The sequence below is a fragment of the Oenanthe melanoleuca genome, chromosome 8 (genome assembly GCF_029582105.1).
Source record: "Oenanthe melanoleuca isolate GR-GAL-2019-014 chromosome 8, OMel1.0, whole genome shotgun sequence".
Classification (NCBI taxonomy): Eukaryota; Metazoa; Chordata; class Aves; order Passeriformes; family Muscicapidae; genus Oenanthe; species Oenanthe melanoleuca.
In genome coordinates this window covers 10,828,582-10,853,160 of record NC_079342.1, presented here as the reverse complement: position 1 = coordinate 10,853,160, position 24,579 = coordinate 10,828,582, and the positions used below count along the sequence as shown (strand labels likewise).

The following is a 24,579-nucleotide window of genomic DNA, read 5'->3' as shown; positions in this document are numbered from 1 at the left end:
AAGAGCTGAATCCATACACTTCTGCGTATTTATGCCTCATCCTGTACCCGCTGCATATGCAAACCTTGGCACCTGATATGGCATTGAGTCCTGTGTCAGACATTCCCAATCTGAATTCTCATTGCATTTGCTGGTATCTACAGCAAAGTGGCCAGTTGCATTGTTGGGTGTTACTGTTAGATTACAGATATAAAACAAAAACTCCAAATCACAAGCTGTCACCACCCCTTAAGCAGCATGATAACAAGACCTGCTCAAAGCATCCTATGACAAAATGTACAGCACAATTCTTCAGGTTGTTATGGTACAAAAAGAAAAGTATCTGCAGCCATGGCCTGAAATAATCAATTCAACTACAGCAGGATAGAAACTTGCCTTATAAATGTCTGTTCCTCCTGCTGTAAAAACACAGAAGCACATTCTTTCTATCTCTTTCTTTCTAAAATATAGTCTCACTGTAAAAATACTTAATATTCTCTTTGTTATGAGAACTCTTCCTATAATAGGCAAGAAGAATTTTAACAGTATTATATTCAAAATGAGCAGCCTTTGAAGTCAATACTAGTTTGTCCACATGGGAAGAGATGCATTATTGCAAGCTATATACAACTGTGTTAGTATGGAAACAATTGCTTAAACCTTTGAAGAAGCTTAGGATGATAGTGGCCATGGAACCAGACAGCAGCAAAAGGAGTAAAAAGCAAAAGGGATGGAGGGTAGAGAGATTGAGGGAGATGGAAGAACAGAACTGAGTACAAAAGCCATGGTAGTGTTTTTCTCCTAGTGAGGAACATTACCTCATCTGCATAGTTTACCCTGAGAAAAAGCAGTTACCAGGATTTCCACAAAACAATACTTCCATGAAACAACACTTCCACTTAATACTAAGTTTTGTCAGAAAGACATGAGTGAAACAAGTCAATTCTTGTCAAGCACAAGTGAGGAAAGGTAATACCATGAAAAAAGGCATTAATGCTAACCACAGCTGTTATTTTTTTGGTGTAGAAGCCTGCTGAGCCCTGTGCTAAGGTTCTCAACTAGCCGGTGCATTGTAAATAAAAATCCTGGTCCAGTGACTTGAAGAGAGGCAGTGTATTAACATAGCTTACAGTGGCCATTAAATATAATGCATTTACAGTACTCAGAACATTCAGCAGTCTCACTTTGGTTTGAAGAGTAACAGACCACCTGGACACACACAGATTCTAAGTATGAAACTTCTAATTATAAAACATACCTATTAGAAGATAGCTCTCTGACTGGTGAGCCTTTAAAGGGAATCTTTTCTCCAGAACATGATCCAAACTAGCTGGCTGGCTACCACTTTTTTCTTTGTTTCTAGGGTAAACAAAAATGTAAACAAAACCATATCAATACATGCAGCACTTAAAATACATATCTAATTGCCAGAATATATCATAACCAGTGCAAGGATCAGTAGGTTTTCACTCCGGCAGCTTATGATAATAAAAGGTACTTCATTCATTCATAAACTGCTGTTGTAGTGGCAGTGAAATGGGCTGTACTATGTGTCACCCTGCAGCATTTATGAAGGCATTTCCTTTCTAATGGAACATTTGATTTGGACACTGAAATTAGGATCCATTATCCCACACTGGGAGCTTTTATTTCAGGAGTCGACTATGGAAAAACAGACTTCTCTGGAGCAGCATCAAGATGTTATTTTAATCCTTTGTCTTACATGGTCAAGGTTTGCCAAGTCACTGCAGTGCTGCTTCCAGAGTCTACATTTGCTCTCACTTTGTGGATTTGCTGATCCTTTGCTAAAATCAGCAAACCCTCATGCCTAGTCTTCCACCTCAAATCAGAGTGAAAACTCCCATCACCTCCACCAGGAGCTGATACACTTGCTCTATTTCCTTTCATAAGGACAGCAAAATTAAGGTACCTCCAAAGATTTCCTCTGGGTATGCTCTGCTCCGGGGATTGCATGCTGGATATACCAGGACTCAGCCTCTTTGCAGTTTCTGTTTTTCCTTCAGGGGTGCTTGGCTCTTTTCGTTGAACTGGAGTTACACCATATTTTTCTTCTAGACACCTGAGAGGCACAGTCCTGTTGATAGGCTGAAAAATAATTGCTCCACTCTGCTTTGATATCGGTGTGCGATTCCCAACGTAGTATCTAACTAAGCCAGGGACAGTGTCAAAACTTTCCAGTTCAAACTGATACTGAACACGACAGTAGGCTTCATTGAGTCTTAGAACTGTTTTGTTGATTTTAAAATGCTGAGGGGTATTTTTCCACTGACAGGTAAGAACAAAGTTCCCAGGACTGGAGAGAGAATCTCTAATCAGAAAATCTCCATCTCTCTGAACTAGGCCTTCTGCCACCTTTGAGGAAAAAAGAATTATACAAAAAATTACTTTCAGGATCAGAAAAAAATACATTACAACAAAATATTCTTAAACAAAGGAATTAATCTGGCTACTCTGGGAGGATAAAAAAAGCCACAAATACAAAGCGAAGCATGAAGGGTGGTAGAAGAATGATTTCTCCAATTCTTAATTAAAAGCTCATCCCACAACAGAGATCTGAAAGGGCTTCTTGGAAGGAGCCAGCAGCCAGAAGTTGACCTACTTCTGCATGTGTTTTTCTTCTGGTTTGCTAATCGAAAATAAGGCATGAAGGGGAAGCAGTGACCCAGGATTTTAAATTTAAAGCATCTGAATTATAGAGTCACACTGAAGTTTTTAGAAGCCATTAATACAAAATCCTGAATTCTGCCCTTTCATTGTTACCTTACATGACAGAAGCTTTCATTTTTTTTCGTTCTTCATGAACACTACATGTAAATACTCCTGACTAGAAGAGTCAGAGACATCCTGTTTTTCATGTGATAAAAAGGACGCCAGGAGCCAAAGTGCCGAGCCCTGCCCCGGGGCTGAGCCTGCAGGGGGAGCTCCAGCTGCAAGCTCCGGTCCAACCTCAGCCTTACCATGACTGTAACTGCCTCTGAAAGCATCAAAATGGAAGTGATTGAAATGATTTTGTTGCGGTTTTTTTTTTTCCTCTCCCCCAAGTTCCAAGCACAAGAAAGAAAATGAACAACACTTTAACTCTCATTAAGAAAACATTTCATTGGAATGAGCCAAATTAATGTCAGTATTCTCTAAACAATATGTGATCACAGCATTCTTATACAAAGCTTAAATTCAACTTCCAGATTTATTCAGTGCACAAAAATTCTGAAATGTATCTATTTTCCACCAGGGTCTGCCCTGAATCCTTCCTCGGCCTCATTTTATGCCAAGCTGTGATAAATACCATACCTTTCGTACAAATAGGCATTATGTGCCTACTAAATTAATTCAGGAATCAGAGATGTGTCCAGCACATCAGTGAGTTCTGCTTGTCTGTAAAAGCTCAAAGCACACCTGGCAATGCAAAGAGCACATACCTGCCGAGGAATACGTCCGTGGTACCAGGCATGGCTACGCAAGTCCTCACTGCTCAGCTGCAGCTCCTCCTCTAACTCCTTCTTCAGCTTTTCCGGGCTGTTGTCCATAACCTGCCTCTCCCTAGAAAACTGCAATAAAAGATTAAAAGCTTCAACTGTGCCAAGTTTAGTGATTAACATTTTACCTGGGTTATAACTTCCATCATATGACCTGCACTGGAATGCAGGTGCTGCTTTCAGCAGGCTGGCCTGGCTTTGCTCTCTAGATTGTATTTGCAAACCCCAGCACTCTGGGAGATAACATGTGATTGTTCTACACCGCATGGAACGGAGCAAAGTGTTCTGCCTGTACACCAAACTAATAGTGACACACCTACAAAGTCACTTCTCTTACTTCCTCTTCCCAATAAGAATTCTAACTATATATAAAAAAAAATGGAGCTGGACCCAAATGCCCTGTTCCAATATTCTTCTTCCTGTTTAAACTTTAATTTTAAATTCAGATTCTTTCCCAGCAGCCCCCTTTGAATCCATCCAGTTAAAAACATTCCAAATGCATTAAGACAGGCTAAGCTGGACACACTTAGTTGTTCAATACTTCTGTTGCCAAAGAACCAATTTGCCAAAGCAAAATATCACTCTTAAAGGTCACTTCTTCACTCTAATGGTTATTAATGCTGCAGATCCAAGATGTTCCCTTCCTAAAGGACAAAGGCTCTTGCTGCCCTTAGCACAAAAGGCATGAGTTTTGCTTGAGGATATCTCCTTCACCACTATACAACTACTATATGACTTCCAGAAAATTTCTGTCTTCGTGTCTTCTTGGGGCACAGCTTTCATGCTGGCCCACTGTGGCTCACTAGTCCTTATGGATGCAGTGTTGCCAACAGTGAGGTGCAGGATCTTCTCTGGAGTAGCCACGTTCTCTTTCACAAGCACTCAGAGCGGGGAAGTACTTTGGACTTCCTTTCATTCTCCAAGGGCTGGGACTCCAGCCCATCTTTGTTGTGCTGAAAAGTTTCAAAAGCCTGAGAACATGCTCTACACTGATCAAAGAATCAAGAGTATACCCTCTCTTCAGAGAAAGACCATTTAAATAAAAAAAATAAGAGAGATAAGGAGATAGGGGGGTCTCCAGAAAAATGCAGTATTTTGCTCCCATGCATTATGGGTCTTTTTCCTAGGTCTGGATATGAGCCAAAGCTCATGAGTTCCTTTAGCTAATGCAAGTAAGGAACACATGCTTTACTTAAAAAAGAATTGGGAAGGCTTGCCCACCAATTCCTCTTCTTTCCATGAACACTGCTCTCTACAGCCTTTTTCTTCTTCACAGTGAATACTCACAGCATCTTACTGTGGGAGCAGGTGGCACACGATTAACACTTCTTTTCAGTGATCCTCCCTGCAATTTCAGGCAGACTGAATTACAACAGATTACCAGACAGCAGATTTCTGGTGGAATAATGCCAGAGGAGGCATCCTACTGCCAAGACAATTTATACATGCTAGGAGCCCAGTGAAATTCTGAGATAAATTCTCCCCTTCTCTCTGCTTTTCTCAAAGAAAACTAAGGCTTCTCCTAGACAAACACTAGTAGCTAACATAGAAAGGCAGAAGACAAAAACAACCTGGTAAAGAATCACTTTTCACCTTGATTTCTCTTACGGGAACCAGAATAGGATGTTATTTATCCAGACAAATCTGGTTCAAAATGGACAAGCATTTTCATCAAGGAGCAAGTTCTTTGTGTTTTTGCATCAACTCCTTCCAAGCTTTATGAGAAGACTGTGCAGAAAGAAACCATGCTACAAAAAAGAAGCCGACCTTCACTGAAAGGGCTGGTTCATAAACCCACATACAACACGAAGAGGTGAAGTTACTGGATGTACAATGAGTCACAGAAGAGGCTTGGTGAGGACTGAAGTCCAAAAGCATATTGAAGTATCAAAACATAGTCAGGGAAGGCCAAAAATGCCCCTTCCACTCCAAACCCTTGTGACCTATCAGACCAGCACAGGTGAAGGACCTCTGACACACGCCTACCACTTGTATTTCCCAACTCAAATGGCTGGGAACCCATTTAAAACTGACTGGCAATGATTCTAAAACTAACAGCCCTTTCACTACCACATCTTAGAGAATGATAGCAAGTATTAGAGCATCTACACAAGCTGAAGGTAGAATGAAGAGCACACAGAGGTTTTTCAAAAGCACCTTTTCCCCTGACTGCACGAGAGAGTGGCTGGAGAACTTTTAAAACACCTCCTCCAGGTTAAATAAAAACATCCAGCTGCAATGGTGTAGCAAGTGATAGCTGTGTGTTTAGCTGATCTTCTCACAGGAACTACTACTTTAATGTGAATTGTATTTAAGTTTCAAAAGATGCTTTTGACTGAACAGAGATCTTAAAGAGCACAAAGCTACTATAGAATTGTTACCATCTTTCCAAAAGCATCTCACTGTATCTCAGTGAGCAGAGCTATTAGGTAGAGCTACTGAAAATAGAACAGACTATAGGATACAAAGGCAAGAACTGAATTTGCTTAGGAGAGTTATGCTTTTAGCCAACAAAAAGACCTATATAGGATGAAATGGACTGGTTTCATCCACGAATTATCTTAAAAATACCAGGATGATCCACTTAGACACACACATTAATTACAAACACAGCATTTCTTCTGGTGGTTGAATGGATTTTTCATTACTCAAATGAAGTTAATGAGACACACATTGAACTTGAACTACATCTAAGAACACTGCAAGAAAAACATTTAAGGAATCCAAACAACTACCTTGCTAACATTCATAATTATTGGTTTGTTTAAAATCCTCTCCACCATGGTCTACCACATGGAAACCACTCTGATTGCCAGAGAGGTCGGACATCTCCTGAGATGAAGCAAACATGCTTTTAAATTACTTTTATGCAACTCAGACCTTAGCGAAAGAACTGCAGTGACTAGCACAAATCCCAGAATACACAAGGGAAAAACTGCCTAGGTAAGCAAATTTCGTAATAGCACATCTTCCTGGACAGTTTTTTGTTCACTAAGACTGATTGTTACAGAACCTACTAAAGGAGAATTGTGACTGAGAAACTGTCTGTAATCTCACCAGCCAATACCCATTTATGCTAAACACTACAGCCAAGGTCTCTGCTCTGCAAGAATCTCTGCATACACTGATCTTCACATCATGCAAGGCTCAAAAATCACTCCAGGCACAGCCTGTGCAAGCATGTGAGCCTGTAAAGAAAGAAGAGGGTAGGCTTACAACAATCATTAGCTATGCCAGTGGACTTGCTTTCAAAAGAAAGGTGACTTACAGCATGATAGCAGATGCTTCAGCCTCATTTCCCAATAGCACTCAAAAGTTAATGGGCAGCAATAGTAGGCTGTACATTTGCACTAACTTCATAGTAACAACCTTCATTTAGTAGTATCTCCTTGTTTTATTTCTTTGCCTTAGACTTTCTTTGTTGGCTCCTACTCAGTGACAGAAAGAAAGCTGAATTCACATTTACAGCTAGATAGTGAAATGGATGGTAAAAAGAAATTTAAAAATAATCTAGGGAGAAATGAAAGACTTCCATGTATTTTGCAACAAAACATGGTTGAAGCAACACAGGGAAGCTTCCAGTTTAAAAGCTTTGAGATCTTTAATAGCAACAATCCTGTTAGATATCCCTGGAATAAAAAAGTAAATAAAGTCAGCAAGTCACTGTTTTCAAGTACAGATGCTTTTCCTGGCCTACAAAGAACTCCCTGTGAGTATGTGCTTTCCAGAACTGTTTGTTCACATTTTAGTTGCATTGTTTCCAGTCCTGGTGCTATTTTAAGATATTTCTGTGACTGAATTTTTGTGAACAGGTCCTTAAAAAAAAAATATACAACTACCTAGCAATACAATATCACACCCTCTGGCAAAAGCCCTCAATCCTACTTACATGCACTATGGAAAATCTAGAGAGCCAAGACTTCAGAAGGAGGGAAAAAAAATCAGTCAACTGTTTTAAACTAAGAAACTCCTTGGCAGTTTATTGTATTTCACAAAGGATTTCTACTTCAGGGCCATTAATCTAATAGGAATCTGTGCTTACAGATGTAACAAGCTATCCTTAATGTTACATAGTATTTTACTTTTATCTGGGGGGGGAGAAAAAAAAAAAAAAAAAAAAAGTTAACCTTGCATACCTAAACCTGGAAAATAATCAAAGTTTAAGAAAATAAAACATCAAACTATGATCTCATTTAGGGCAAATTTGAAGAGGACTTGATTGACTTTCCACAATATGCTGTGTGTTTGCAATTTGTGAATGGATTTTAATGGGAATTTCTCACAATAATCTGCTGCTTATGCATCCAAGAGCTTGCTTTTATGTGTTTGGCACTCCCCAAATCAAGGTCTTGTGTCAACCATACTAACAGAATTTATCACATTAGATTGTGCTGAATCTACTGTATGAGGTTGGTAGTAAACAAAAGAGAAGTCCCACAGTTATTTCTGTACTGTCATTAATTAATTCCTCTCTAAGGTGATGATGTGTTTGGTTTATTGTTTTGGGGGTTTTGTTTGGTTGTAGGTTTTTTTTCTTTTTTTTTTTCTAAAACAATTTGAATTATGAGGGAAAAGATTTTAATTTTAGACACTGTTTGGAAGTGGTCCAAAATCTGTCATGCTAGATCCCCTCATTCAGTTGAGATAAAGGCAAAATTCACATCATCTCTTTTTGTATCCTTCTGGCATAGCATTATTTACACAAAGCCCAGCCAAGGACTGTTATGGGCACAAGACTAAAGGGGGCCACATTTCCATCCAATCTCTATTACTTCCTGGTGCTTTGCACAGCTCTGCCAGGTGACAATTAAATGAGCCCAACAGGCAGCCTTGGAACCACCTGATTTCCTGTTGCCTTGAAGGCTTCAGTAAAAAGAGAAGAGAATAGATGGTTATCAGGGATAAATGAGAACAGCTTTGTGAAAACTGATGTGTGATCTGACTGAGGAAGAAAGTCAACTCCATACCTTTCCCACAATTTTAGTATTTTATTTAAAGTTTTAATAAATGTACTGAATCCATCTAAACCAAACCTATTTCAGATTTCTCACAAATCCATCTTTTCTCCAGCACTGGAGGCCTGCTATGCTTGCTTAAGTACACCATGAATACTGAACTGTGACTTTTTGACTGGGTAAAATCACTAGGTCCTACAGAGCCTCCAAACAAATGAGGAGATGGGAGAAGCTTTATGATTAATGAAAAACTTAAATTTTGTGAGATTTGCATAGCTTTTAGTCAAGTGGATAATTTAACAGAAAGACCAATTGACAGAAAATACGAAGGAGACACTGGGGCAAGAACAAGAAATACCAAGAGGGAAGACAAAGATATGAAACAAGAAAGAAGGGAGAGGATACATAGACACTGGACAACAAAAACATCTGGAAAAGTGAAAATAATGAAATTACTCTATTTCCAAGCTACTAGAGAGAAGTCAACTTGTTAATACAAAAAATGAACACTTTATTGTCAAAGTTCCAATTCTGGATCAATATATACTGGCTGCAGAGATCCTTCCAGTCTTTAATTCTGTGCCCTTGTGATCCTAATCAGACTGCTTATCTGGCATTATGAATACAAGCATTTAAAAATACACAATTACATGAATTGATAAGATGTTTTAATGAGTACAGTGTATATCATTTCAATTATAACTCTACTAGCTGGCCACCAAACAAAACACACTTGCACTGAGCATTTACATGTAGAAACAAACACTCCAATATCATTCAAAAACATTCTTGCCAGTCTTTTCTCCTGGACAGAAAAGCAGCATCATTGGCCAAGGCCTTACAAAACAAAAGCACAGATAATGATTTCTGAATAGTTTTTTTTTTTTTGAGAAAGAACTAAGTGGAGAAAGGGAGGTTCTAAACACAGGAATCCATTTTCTGATTAACTTGAAAATTGAACCAAAGCTGGTGAACTGTTCTTCAGAGGCAGATTTCTCTAACCCTCCAGAGGGCATAAAGTTCACACAAGACTATAGCAAGTACTGTGTTAAGTAAGAGGAGGTAGAGAATGGAAGATTTACTCAGAGAGATTAACACAGGAGAATAGCAAATTTGAAGCCACAAGATTTCCACATGCTTCTTTTGGTAACTTGTGATAACTTTTGAAGTAACTGATGAAAAGATAACAAATTATCATGAAAACTTCCCCCATGACTGCAATGGCTCTTTAAAATCAAATAAACTCCATCATGTGCACATTCTCACTCTGCTACTATGAACAACAAAAGTTGCCAGGTGACCACAGAAAGTGACCAATTTTTTCTGGTTTTGTCTGTCACAGAGTTAATTTCTTCTCAGCAGCTGGTACAGTGCAGTGTTTTGGATTCAGTATGAGAACAATGTTGACAACACACTGATGTTTTGATTGTTGCTAAGTCATGTTTATCCTAAGTTAAGGACTTTTTTTGTGTCTCATGCCGTGAGGAGGAGCACAAAAGACAGGGAGTGAGCACAGCCATGACAGGTGACCTGAACTGGCCAAAGGGATATTCCACACCACAGAACATCATACCCATTATATAAAATGGGGAATTACCTTGAAGTAAGGCTGACAGGAGTTCAGGGACAGGGTCTGACATCAGTCAGGGTGATGAGCACCTGCATTGTGCATCACTTGGGTTTTTTCCCCTCCTTGTTACAATATTATTTACTAGTATTATTATATGCAGTGTAACTATAAAATTACTACGGGCAATTGCAAAGTATTTTATAATACAAGACTCATCAAAACTCAAACTCGGTAACAAGACAATGGGGAATGAACGTTCAGAGAGCTATACAAAATTTCACATAATTTTGAGCAGCCTTTTCACATCTGCACCTCTCCAACAATAACAAATCTAACACTGAAAAGGCAGACTGATAATGCTGAGTGGTGATTACATGGAACTCACGTGTTATCAAATCCAACTGCCTCCACATACATGCTGAAACTGGATATATGAAGGCTGAGGATGCCAGTGAACAGATTTAGATCATCACACACTGAAGAAATATTAATTAAGATCTACTATCTATAAAAAGTGTTTGCAATTCACCCAAGATAAGAGATGGCACTTGCAGCAAGTAGCTGCTTATAAAAGCTTCTTCCCCACGTCACATTCACAGTATTAGTACATTACTGATGTGCTACATCAGCGTGCTGGAAGTTATAAAACTTGGCAGCCCTGATAACTGGAGTGGCTTTCCCCTTTTGCACAGCTTCAGCTGAGGGTGAATCATAGCAGAGAATTAAGAATGAAAATATTCAAGGCCCTTCTCCCTCTACCATGACAACCATACTGACTAGTACTAAAAAAATATCTGTCTCGTGGTAAAGTTGATTTCATTGATTTAGACCTCTACATTTTTTAAGTCACTGTTTATCACTGATTTAGTCTTAAAACTTCTTCTCTTCCAAAAAATGCAAATTTAAAGAAAAATATTTTGGCTTGCAAGTGGCACAAGTCACAATTTAGTATTTTCTCTTCACTTTCTTCTTTTTAATCATAAACAGGAGCCCCCTTGCCCTGAAGTTTCTTTATTTCCTTCAATGTAAAAGCTGACCTTGACAGTGAACAGTTATAAAAACCAAATGGGATCATTAAAGTTACTGACAAATCATGACTGAAGATTTAGTTGATATAAGTTCAGATGTTCTGCAATGATCATTATTAATGCATGGGAGACCTTAGTTTCACACACTAAAATTAAGTGCCACAACATGTGAGTGCTCAAGTGCTGCACTGCTTCCTGTGCTTTGGTGGGACACAACAAGGCATCTCTGCGCCTGGCCACATATTGCTTTCAATTAAATTGGATAAAATAATGAATTTATCTCAATGCAGAAAAAAAAAAAAATAATTTCTTGGGTAGTTGAGAACTTCAGCAAGTTTATTTAAGGATTAGTTTGGTATTTCATGACACTTGTAATCACTATTAAAACCAAGAATTAACTTCGTCTAATTACACAAACTGATTTTGCTTGATTTTTTAAAATTAAATAATAATAATAAAATTTTAAAACTGATGACTTAATTTCATACATCTTATTGTTCATACCATCCTAGGCCCTTTAGCATTTCACAGAATCCATACCATTGGGCCCCAAGGTTCAGACCTTACTTGATTTGACCACCAGCAGTTTCTATACCTACAGCCACTTTCTCTTCAGCAAATGCACCCCAGTTCCCTACCATTCAGACTTCTTCAAATAGCAGTTCATCAGATATAACTATTGCTAAATCTGCATACTGGAACACACGCACTCAATTCTATTTTAAATGCTGCAAATCTCTTTAAATAGAACATTATTTTTGAAAGATCCCAACTGTAATTTGTTTCTACATAAAAGGTTTTATTTTTTACCCTCCATACAGCAAACACTATTAATGTTTCAGTTTCTCCAGAGACTATAATGGATTAGACTAAATGGAAAGTTGCCATGACAACATCACCGTTATTTTAGGTATTAGAAATTCATGCCAAGTTAAACAAAGGGCATATGCGTGGTCAAGAATAACTTTTCTAACTGTTCTGACAGCCGACAATAAACCCTAATGTAATTTTAAAAGTTCCAGAATTGGAGAACTAAGTCTTAAAACAAGAATGAAAATTAATTACAGCACAACAGAGCATCTTTAGCACTATTGTAATGATAATTGCTGACATCTGTCCCAGTCAGAAGAAGTCAATCTGATCAGAATCACTTTTCCAGAGTGCCCAAAAGACCGACCCCACACCCCACTTTCAGAAATGGACAGTTATAAAGCAAAATCACTGAAGGTGAGAGAACAGGACAGCTGTTCCCAGCTTTTAAGTGCCTCCATCAAAGTTTGAAAGCAATGGCCAGGAAATAGTAACCTTCACATCCTTTCTCACTGCAAGTGCTCCACAGTGTTAAAGAACAACTCACACATTAATCTTAAATAAAAAGATTTAAAAGTTTCAGTGTAACTCACAGATTGTCAAAAGTATTTAGATGCCCCACATGACTACAATTCTCAAGTCACTTAGACACTTCTGTTAGTGGGACTCAAAATGATTATGAAGGCTTTTCCTGTAATTACAGTGCATATGGAGCACTTTTGCATTAAGTAAATTGCATCCCTGCCCATGGCAGGAGGGTTTGGACTAGATGATCTTTAATGATTCCTTCCAACCCAAACCTTCCTAGTAGTATATGATTTTGTTTATCTTGGAATTTAAAAAAATCTAAAATATAAAGACAAATCTAAAATTATCTGAAGCATTTAAAAAAACACCTGTGCTCCTGAGCACAACTGCCTGTGTTTTTCTTAAATAGCTGAAAAAAGTTAGAGAACCACATGGTCTGATCAATTAAATTCTGAAAACTTGAAAATTTGCTAAATCTTCCTCAGCAAGTCCCAAACCAGGGAATTTTTACTTCGTCCCTAAACATAAAGACAGCCAGCTTCAGGCTCATAAAACTGCGATTTGTTTAAGCTTCTCTCTGAGTCAACAGTGAATTGTAAAGGTGCTCTTTAAAAGAGAAACACTCTGTACCCAACCATGGTGTAAAAACAAACACTTCTAAACAAAAACTGAAAACATTACTGACTAGCACACTGTAGTTGAAAAGGAGAACCTACCTTGACTCTGATAATAGACTTACGATGATAAAAGCAGCAAAGTGCTGCAATGAGCATTTGAAAAACATTGTAATCCTTTGGCATTTTCAGTTCTGCTGCCTGTGGCTCCCCGAGACTGAAGATAAACAGTCACTACCAGCAGTGTTCTGAGGTTCTTCAGTGTCACCACTGCCCACCAGCACTGCTACACCCCCTACTCACGTATCAGCCTGGGACATTTCCCACAGCTGAAGCTGATACCATCAATTCAGTGACCCTGCCACGCTGGCTTCCAGCATGCCATGCAGAGAGTGCCAGAATCCTCATGTGATCTGTTTCACTCACCAGTGAAATCCTAGCTCCTCTATCTTGGTATCCCCTGGCTCAGAGATGTGTTTAAGGCATCAGCACAAGCCAAACTTCACTTCATGATGAGTTACAATATCTGACTGTCTCACAGTGCTGATAAAGGCTTAATCAGTTGCTCCAGCTCCATCACGCAACATCTCTGCCTGCATCAATTATACACATATAAAAGAGAAAAAAAAAAAAGGAAAAGCAGTTGATCACTGTTTGACAAGTGTAAGAACAGAGCTTCGGTAACCAAGGAAAATGATAAATCTGTTTGTTTTTAATTAGGAAGCTTCTGGCAGACAGTCCTTGGAAAAAAATAGCAAGAAACTATCCCTGTGAACATTACGACAATGACAGTGTCATTGTCAGGCAACCAAGGTACCTTCAGCATTTAAAACTCAGTGGACATCTTTATCTTGGTGGTAGTCCCATGGGATTGTGCAAATTACTTCAGAAAGAAAGAATTGAATTCATGAACATGTCTGATTTGGCAAAATAAAAGTAAGTATTACAACAAAATAAAGAGAAGCAGTTTTATTTATGCTTGTGATTCCATTCTCTTGGACAGCACAGTCCATAGCTTACTGACCAGTCAGCAAACTGGTCAGCAGCAAAAAATCTGCCTGACATACCTCAAGGCTCTCTCAAGAACCAGGACAAAAAAAAGAGGCAAACAACTTGAGTAATTATGATAACCGTAAGAGACAGGACATCACCTCCATAGCAGCCCAGTTAACAGATTTGGTGAAAGGAAACCAAATAGACTGAATTGACGGGTACAAGACAACCTGTAACACTTAAGAATGAGAAACTTTGAAGAGATCAATCAATTATTACTTGGGTGGTACCAAAAAATACAGAAGTCAGATATTTCAGATCTTGGATTAGGAATAAATTAATCCCAAGGAGTGGCTAAAATGAATAGTTACTTGTCTTTTTCATCAGCAACAAGTATATTACATAATTAGGAGGACATATATTAAATACTTATTGATGTCCTCAGGTATTACTTGCAAGGTAACTAGTAACAGAGTACTTCTTTCCCACACTGACTGAACAATGGGAAGTGCCCTCAGTGCCTGCATCCAGCAATAGGAATTGGTACACAAATCAAGCACCATCAGTGAGAAAAGACAAAATGTGCACTGCCTTTCAAGGAAAATGGGATGGAGTGCCTACCTGAAAAGAAGAGGAAACCTCAGTGTTGATAGCAAAGACATGGGAGCGTGATGTGCAAAGTTCTCTTGCTTATCTGACCACTGGAGATTTGAAGGTACCTATCACCAGGTTAAGCACCAAACCCAGAATGCTCACAAAGACAGCCAGACTACTTGGCCATGTGTAGGGGATATTATGCCAGAGGCTCTTCTGAGAAAAGGAAAACAATGTAGAAATGAAAGAACAGAACATTAAATGGACTGTAAAGCAATAAAGCTGGCAAGAAAAAAGATATAAGATTGGCCAGAAAAGAAGCTGAAAATGCTGACATTGAAGTCCTGCTGAAGAGTACTTTATGACAAACTCCAACAATGAGTGAGTAGATAATATAATAGGAATGTGAATGCACCCTCCTTTTCTCTTTGCACTGTGCTGCAGTATATTTTATTTCACTTTGAATTATTTTTCCACTTTGAGGAACTCAACAGGATTGCTTTAGCAGGTAGTCAGAGAAGAGAAAATTAAAAGACACCCTACAAAACTTAAAACACAAAAGCCTTAACCGTGATGCTTGTTTCTTGACTGAAATTTTCTGGTACTGTGGCAGGACATCCCATTATGGACTGCATTTTTAAAGAATATGAATCAAAAGTTCTCCTAATAACACCCTAATCCATTTTTAAAACTGGAAGGGGAAGAGGGAGGGAGGATAAAAAAGGAAATGTAATTGAAGACTGCATAAGTCAAGAAGTTTTTGCTTTACAATACTGGCAAGACAGTATTAATACCACACACTAAGGTTTCACTTGCAATACCATGAACAGAAACTATCAAGACAAGTAACACAAACTACAGTAGGTGACAAGAAGGGCTGTTAGGATGACTTTGCAATTTTGGTAGCAGAAACAACTGATTTAGCAGTGCAAAATAAGGTGACCACTTATGCTCTGAAAAGAATTAGAAGTTCCAAATAGGAGCTCTTTAAGGGGTTGGAAATAAAAGGAGAGGAATACTATGACCTATCAATGTGTAAATCTACACTGAAATTTAAACAAAAATTCCCATCCTTCATCAAGGAAAAAAACCCCCAGTTTTTAAAAAAATGGAGGATTGGAGTGGGAGGTCTAATACAAATGGTAACTGCCATTTCCTGTCTGTAATGAAGTAAAGAATCAAAAATTACGTATGTTAAGAAAATGTGAGAAAACATGAACCTTAAAAACTAATACTGTTCAATTTCATACAGCAGCTGCTGATGCTTTTTATCAACAGTTTAACTGATAGGAAAAAGGATTTTTCTTTTTATTGACTTCTGTCTAGGTAGCTCAATGAATGGATGACAACCTTTGCAAGACACTGTGATACAGCAGTATGAAAATTAGTATTACTGGAAGGAATCTCAAAGAGTATGTGAGAAACCTCTGGGTGACAGTATGGTATGTCCTGCACTGATAGCTATCATGATTGAGGATAGCCTTTAGGCTGCTCCAACCATGATTCATACATTGGTAAGACTTACATTTTAAAATTTTGACTCAGAGAAACAAAGGATGACTTAGTCACATTATCACTCTCCTGACCACCAATTTTTGCTGGTACTTTGGATTTTTGGTCTCTGCACATGAAAAACAAACCTTGGAAACATCAAATACAATCCTTTTGCTAAGTCATCTATTGATGACTTAGAGTCATCAATATTTTAAATACTCTCCAGCATCAGAAGGTGAACTATCAGCTTTATTTCTTTGTTTTCAAAGATCCTTCCTAGAATATTAAATTATCTGATAATCACTTCATCTGTTTCTATGGATGGCTGGGTACTTTATTTTTGATAACTTTGATAACCAAGCTTAATAAGAAAGGATTTTTAAGTTCACAGAATCCATGGCCACACAATTTCAAGGACACTTATACATCCTGTGTTGAGCTTTGAGCAGTCCATTAGGAAGAGAAATTAAGGAGTCTCTGCTAACCCCACCTGATATTACAAAGCCTCTAAAGTCATTTAGGATATTTTCATGGTCTAGTTTAAATTACCTAGTGCTCCCTTGACACACCTAAACTATGTTCAGCTCACTCAGAGCACATTGCATATGCAGGAGTTTGAGGTGTTCACACAAGACAGTGTGAACCTGCTCACAATGAATCTTCTTAGGCTGCTTTAATTGTACAGGTCAAACAAGTAAAAAGTAGGGATAATTTCTTTAGTAGACATCAGTTTCTTTTTCTCTCATCACAAAAAAAAAGCAGCTTCAAGATTTTAAGTGGCTCAAGTAAAGCAATCACACTCCTTGAAAACATAAATGCTTGAAAACTCACAAGCAGCCTGAAGTTACCAAAACAGTCTTCAGAGCTACAAGAGGTTATTTTGAACCAAATACCAGTCATGGTCATGAAGTGCTTAAAATGCACACACAGAATTATTACGATTTGTGATTTCATATTAGTGAAAGAATTTCAGACTAAATCAGATGAGGGAATTGTTGGCTTGCCAACAATTGCAAACAACTTTGCTTTGCACTGCCCTATTCATTTAAACATTCAAATCAGTGAAACACATGTAATGCTTTACATTTCACTGCACTAAATGGAAGTAAACAATGCAGGCCAGCTGTAAATGAAAGAAGGCACGGTGCACTGTACAAGGGTCAAGAGCACAAATGTGATTAGATGCAGCCCGGAGCCAGCCCCGAGCGCTGCTGCTGAGCGAGTGACGGCGCAGGGACACAGACACAACCCCATTACACAGGGCATGAGCTAACTATGGTCTGAGTGCCTGTGGCTACAAAATGGCAACTCTGGGCTTGTAGTAAAGTACAACAGGAATAAAATTTGAAAGAAAAAACCCAAAGAAAATCAAATAACTTAAATCTTCGGTTGAAACATTTTTCATTTAATACATAGGAGTTTTTGCCATAACTACTTATTTGTTTGTTTTAATGTAAGGAAAAGTCAGGAAATGGGACAACTGATAAATAATTTGTCCATGTAAACAACATCTTCACAATGCCCACTCCCAGTTAGTTTTAGCCGTAAATCCTGCAGATCTGGCACATCACCTCTAACAAAGCTCTGGGGGCAGATACCTCCAAAATACAGGTAGTGCCCAACTTTACAGCTGAACGCTTGTTGAAGTGTAGAGTAAGTGGAATAAAGTGGATAGCAACACTATCAAAAGGCTTAATTTCATCTCTTCCTAACTCAAATGTCTACAGGCACCTAAATCCCATCTCCTAAACTCATGTCCTACCATTCCTGTCTCAATTCTTAACAGAACTGACTCTTTCATGTTCTCTCAGATAATTTCACTTCCTGCACGCTGTTGTTGGTGCAGCTTCTGATCATGAATCAACAGAGCTGCAGCTGTAATTACCCTTGTTTGCATTGCAAGGTGTGGTGTGGGAGAGGTCACACATAATTTCTTCCTCCTTTCTATCGAGTTCCGTGAGGCAGTCTCAGAAATACGCTGCAGTTGTACAGGAACAGTGAGAGAATGGAATTTGCATCTATTTAGTTCACACTGCTGCTTGAATAAATCTCTTTGAAAATCTGCCTCATATAAAAACCCAGGTTGGCAAGTACAAGAAATAAATGCCCAACCTGCTTATGAGCTTCCTACTATGTCCTAATTTGCGCCTTAAGACATCCAAATATCTTTGAGATTTATATGTTTTAGTTATAAAAGATAAATTTTTCAAAGTGATCTGGCAGTAGGTCTGGCTTTCCTACCAGACACCTTCCTATCATGAATCCACCGGCAGGTTTAATAGATCCTACCAAAAACTAGCATAAGTATTCTTGAGCTCCACCTACTGTCTGCCAAGCCGTGCACAAACATGAAATAATTTTGTAATGTCCCACCTATTTTTTCGTCAATTTGTCCCTTGGACTGGGGAAAAAAATTATGAAAAGGTATGAATTTTCTTTTCTTTCAGAATTAGTTCACAGCTTATGGGTAATACCTTCTTCTCTTTCCTGCTGACTTAGCTTTCATTAGCCTAACTAGCTTTGCTGGTCAGCATACCAGAGTTGTCTTGAATATAAAAATAAGACATTAAGACAATTGTTCACTTCAGACTTCTGTTTTTGAATGTTTCCCCAGTCCTGTCAGAGTAAAGTGCTTGTTTGTGTGAGACTTAAACTAATTCTAAATATAATAGAAAGATGAAAAAAAGTCTGTCTTCTTTAGGGTAAGCAGACATCTTTAAAAATCAGCTAATTATCCAAAACTCCTGAACACTCTAAAATACCTGTTTATATAAAGGATGCATATTTTGGATGTGTAGCACTCAAGAAGAAAACTTACCAGTCACTTGGGCTCTGTCAGAGCTTGGCTTTTCAAAAGTCTTTCAATGTTTTATTAACAAAAGCATTTGAGGACATGGAGGCTAATGACCTCCAGGTATTCTAGACAGCCAACACAACATTATGTTCCATTATTTGTGTAGATGCCTATTTGCTATAAATATCAGACATACAAAAAATGTTAGGCCAGCCTGCTCCTTTGACAGCACATATCAGTGAGTACATAATGTACCAGTCTTAGTCTAATTATTATCTGGAAACACAGCTCTGAGAGATTAGGAGTTTTACCTCCCTAGGCTTTGTCAGTAAGAGGACCCAAAATGCTTAATGAAAAAAAATCATCATCATCATCTGCTCTCCACACACTATATACTCACTCCCCCTTGTGGCTCATGAGCCTATAGACTGTGCCAGAGCAACAGTGAAGTGTGGAGCTAAATATGAACATTTTCATGCCCATGACAGCTTTTGCTATTAGTCCATCTTCAAAACTATGAAAACTAAAAAAAAAAGCCCTCTTTTTCTTCTTTTCAGAAAGTAAATGCACATCAACATGTACCCATACTTGCTTTCACTGATGGACATTTTGATTCAGGTGTATTATCAAAAGGCCAGGTTGGATGGGACCCTGAGAAACCTGGTCTAATGAAAGGTGAACAAGGCAGGGGATTGTAACTGGATATCTTTTGAGGTCCCTGCCAACCCAAACCATTCTGTGATAACTGTTAGCATTTGAGAGCCACTGGGATTAATATTTTGAAGAAAACAGGTAATTCGTTTAAATCCAAGTTTCACAAGATCACTAGAGAGAAAATAAGACTCAGTTTTTTTGTACCCCAGGACTTCTATTCCTTGTTTCAGATTCAAACCCTTCCAGCTTATATTTGTCATCTGTAAATAAGACCCAATAGTAGTTACTGATCCTCCAACAAAGGTATTGAAAAGGTCAACTAAGTAGCTACTGCCACTAGTATTACTACTGGTGCCAAGGAAATCCGAGCAAAGTAATTTTATAGTTTTCAACTCAAAAATCAGTGCATGTAGTGGTTTTTGAGGACTCTAGACCAAACACCACTTGAGAGTTAATGAGTAATAACAGAAGAAGTAGAATACAGACATTAACTGGGTCAAATCCATGGTAAAATAACATGCAAGATTAACCATTAACATGCAAAGAGAGAATGCTTGCTGCTCTAAGAATTATCAGCATTTTATATTTATTAAAGCACCCTCAGAATTACAGAAGATGCTCCCATAAGCACAATACCCTAAACTCCATTTCAGTGTGAGGAGAAAGGAATGCAAGAATGCATGAGGAGAGGAGAATGCACTTCTAAAACACTTCACAATGAAGGCCAGAATAATTAGAAAGCCACTATCCACTTGACTCAATTCATACCGGGATTATCATTCACAAAGAAAAAATATTCCTCTTCCTCCTCACAGTACACTAACTCCCCTTACTCCGACCCACAATACACCAAAACCTCAACCAACCAAGAAAACCCACAAACCCCACTAACCACAGAAAAACCCAGATCTTAGAGCTAACCAGGCCATTCAGGAACTGGGGGCTGGGAAAGAGCAAAAAGCTCCTAACAGGAACAGGCTAACTTGGGGCTCACTGTTCTAGGGAAACATGAACTAAAACAGCAGACTGAACGTGCATTGTTTTGCAGAGCTGTAGAATCATACTTCCTGCATAATTTACTGCAAACGCCAGCTTACATTTTATTCATCACTTTGCAGCCAATACATTACACAACTGCTGACTCAACCTTATTTTCAGAGACTAGCCTGTCGGTCAAACAAAATTCAACATCAGAAAATACGGAAACTTGGATGTTATATCCCACCACTAATTATGAGTAACTGCATTGTATCAAATAAGGTAAGTTTTCTGTAACTCCAAATTAACAGGGCAAGATTTTCACCATGATTTCAGGGGAATTAAATACTTGAGAGCTGCTGAATTTCAACAATATGTGTAACTCCTTAAGTCTTTTTTTATCTTTTCCTGAGCTGATGAAAGCTTTCAGGAACAATTATCACACATACTTATAGCTGCCACTTTTAAGTAGAGAAAGGGCAGACATTGTAAGAAACAAGTCTAGTATAAGGCTGAAAAAAAAATTTCTACTACTTGAAATCTTCCTATCACCAGAACAGGACTAAAATTAAAAGACGAGATGCTTTGACCAACTTATTGCAACAGTGCAAACTTATCCCACTAGAAAATTAAATACAGGTTATGAATAGAAGATAGAGGAACAAAACCAACCATAAGACACTAAATCAAACAAAAAAGCCCCCAGAACCAACCCAACAAAAAGCCCCCAAAATCAACAAAAAATCAAAAACTTCCAAAACCAAAATATCACAATTTAGGAAAAATTTTCCCACAATAACAATTAAAAAATCATTAGACTAGTCTAATTTGGAAGGTAGAGCAGATTATTTTGAGATCATAAGGAATCCCTTTTGTTGGAAGTTTTGGACAAATCAGAACATCTATCCTAACAATCTCAGGGATACCCTGACAAAAAGAAAAATTCTCAAGTTCCCTGTAGGACCTCCTTCCAAATTTCATGACAGGGAGGAGGGGAAAAATCCTCCCCCCCATTCTGTGCCTCTTGAGAAAAAGCAACCAACTTCCAACAGTCAGGCTCCTATAAGAGTTACAAAGAAATTATTATGAAATCTGATTTGATTAATCATGACTCGATTAAAAATATCCAGTCAAGTGTTTATTTTCCAGCAGAGGGCAGTGCACAACCAGCAACCATCCATGGAGAATCAAACCAAAGGTTTCATTGAGATCGAAAATTACAAGCATTTAACATCAGACTGGCTCTAACAGAACCTTATGTGTCTGAATCACATAGCTTAAATACAAGAGGCAACTACTGTGGAATGATGTTTGTGAAGCCTCTATTCCTGCTAAGCAGATAAACATAGAAAAAGAGGAAATGTCTGCCTGAAGCCTCACTGACATCACTGATGATCTTTGAGTTGGATGACAAATCTGTAGTGACAGAGATGTGTAAAGTCCAAGTTAGCCACAAGGGCATACTGCTTCTCCCCTCAAAAAAACACATTCCATCTGATAACTGCACCTTCTGTGATACTGCTGTCCTCGCTGCAGCTGCAAAATGTGTGGGAAAGAAGTCCTTAAACCACCCTACAGACTCAAAAAGAACCTCCTGATCATGTGGTGCCTTAGTGTCAGGCATTCCTCCCAGCTTTGCTACTTAATGCTGTCAGACAACGCAGAAACCCAACAAACTTTCTGCTCACAAGTCCCAGCTCGCATGTCAACAGGCAAGTCTCTGCAGGAGTGTGATACACAGCATGAACAGGAATACACTGGACTTGGCAAGTTTTCCAGTGAGGTGGGGATTTCTCTAATATATTTCCATGTCTAAAAAAGGCTGCTTGCAAGGAAATTTCACTGTCATCAGGAAAAACTGTTTCTCAAACTGTGGCTACTTGTCATGCTGACACGGATTTTTTCTAACCTTTTCTAAACCTACATATACACATATAAACTTTACTTTTGATCACCCTCTTACTGTGGTATCTTCAGCCAGTAGAATGGTGAGAGTCAAACATCCACGCCTATATTGGACTGGCATCCACAATATTATGAATCTGTGCAATTAACTATACAAGCTGCATCAATAAATCTCATAACCTGATGTAAGCTCCCTGAAATTGAATTAAACCCACAAAATACTGTCCTATCTTGCAAAGCTATAGATAATGATCAGCATCCTGGAATGTCATCAGAATTTTATTTTCAGTTGCACTAATCAAATCCATGATGAATGACAGTAATTTCTATAACAGTTTGCTTTCTAACAAAATCAAAGAAGAGTAAAAATAGGGAGAAAAATTAACACAGTGGGACTGAGATGAACAGGAATCCTTTAGGAGAACTTCACAAGAAACTCTTTTTCTGCAGTTGTAACTTCCTTAAACCAGCAACAGTTTTTTCAAGTCTGAATCTAAATATAAACGTCCCTCATGACCATGTTGAGCAGACAGTCATAAATTTTGCAATTTTTCCACTAATGGAATAAAATACAACTCCAAAACTTCAGGCCATAGTAATATTTATCAACTCACTGCTGATATGTATTTCTATAATTATTAAGCATTATTTCCACAGGAAATGCTTGAAAGGTTCCCATGAAAGGAGGAGAGAAATCTCTTTTTTTTTCTTTTCACCCAGATACAGCTTCAATGATTACAGCACAGATTTCTAAAGAAAGGTCCTAAAATATTTAGAGTGAATAGGAACGGGACAGAAAGCTATCTTTAGTTCACACGAATTTGATCAAAATGACTCACAAAAAGTTCTCTGAAACACTAATCTGCCAGCACTTGATTCTTTCTCCATTGCTGCAGGAATCTGTGGATGTGTAGACTTGGGGTGTGGGAAGAACCTGCAGAGGCTACCAATGGATCTATTATTTGGTTCATAAAACTTGTAAAAATCTCACAGAATGCACAACGTGCTATTGTGTTCCTGAAGCTCTTTCATGACTTGGGTAGCAGCCTGACTCAAAGCAGTCTGGCCTGTTTTCACTTCTACCATAAAAGGTTTTTTTTGAAAGAGCCATTTAACTGTGACCATGGTTTCAGCAGCACTGTGAATACAAAGAAAGAGTTGAAGCCATATGGACACTTCAGTATACTCAGACTTCAACAAATCAGTACATTTCCCCCCCCCCCCTTAGAACTTGCTTTTACATAATTGGCTGTCTTTATATACTGAATGAATACATCAATATTCAAGATGTAGTAAACTGCAACTTGTGAGCAACGAAATTAAAAAATTAGAAACCACAGTTCATCTATAGAGAACAATCTCTGAAAAATTTCTATAATCACTATTTTCTGTCTTGTATCTTGAGCAGAATAAAACAGAAGAAAAAACTAATTTATTTTGCCTTTCCTGTGTTCAGAGTATTTCTGAATACAGGAACCTATTTATATTACTTTCAGTCAACAAATTTCAGCAAGGAAATGTTTGTTAAAAAGCAAAGTGCTACACTCAACTTCAAAGCTTACCATCAGTGTATCTGCTTGTAGTCACTATGGCCACAACAGACATGTTGTTCTCACTGTACGCCAGCACAATGAACGAGCACACTGCTCTGTGCCCAGGTCTTTTTGTAAAACTGCTTTTTAAATCTAGCTAGTTTAAAGCTAGCTGCTTGTATTGAAGGAGAGTAGGTATGACTGTGCAGCCTGATAAAGTGGACCAGTTATGAGAACAGCACCTGTCTGAATCTATCAAAATAGCCACCTGCAATGAATGTGTCAGTGACAGCAGGAGTGGGGCTGCTCCTGCAGGACAGCGATCCCAGAGCACAGGGTGGGCAATGTGCTCACAGCAAGGTGCAGTCCCACAGCACCCACACCCAGCCAAGCTGAGCAGGGCAATGACACCAACAGGTCCTATCATATTCCACAGAGCCTCAGGGAAGAGAGCTAACAGGCCAGGGAAAAAGCCTGGGATTCCTACACAGCACTTGGAAACAGGACCAGGGCCACAAACATCCTCTGAACAACTGAGGCAGCCCTTGCTCAGCATGTGTGGATGGAGGTCCCAAGGGAGGCTGGACAGGACACCTGAGAACAAGTAGCGCCCACAGGGCCCTGAGACAATTCAGTTTGCTTGGGACTGTAACT

At 38.6% G+C, this 24,579-nt stretch overlaps 1 protein-coding gene across 6 annotated transcripts in view; it reads right to left on the bottom strand.

Moving 5' to 3' along the window:
* Positions 1-24,579, bottom strand: part of BCAR3 (BCAR3 adaptor protein, NSP family member) — an 86,422-nt gene that overhangs the window by 8,901 nt on the left and 52,942 nt on the right. For 3 of the 6 annotated variants that reach the window (XM_056497908.1, XM_056497909.1, XM_056497911.1), the window contains 4 exons: positions 4,774-4,821; positions 3,420-3,548; positions 1,910-2,352; positions 1,238-1,338 (listed from right to left, as the gene is read on the bottom strand). In XM_056497908.1, the coding sequence (XP_056353883.1) occupies positions 1,238-1,338; positions 1,910-2,352; positions 3,420-3,548; positions 4,774-4,821 (721 nt within the window). Of the gene's footprint in view, positions 1-1,237; positions 1,339-1,909; positions 2,353-3,419; positions 3,549-4,773; positions 4,822-13,083; positions 13,282-24,579 lie in introns of those variants that run through there. The other 3 variants (XM_056497910.1, XM_056497912.1, XM_056497913.1) reach the window with 2 other exon arrangements.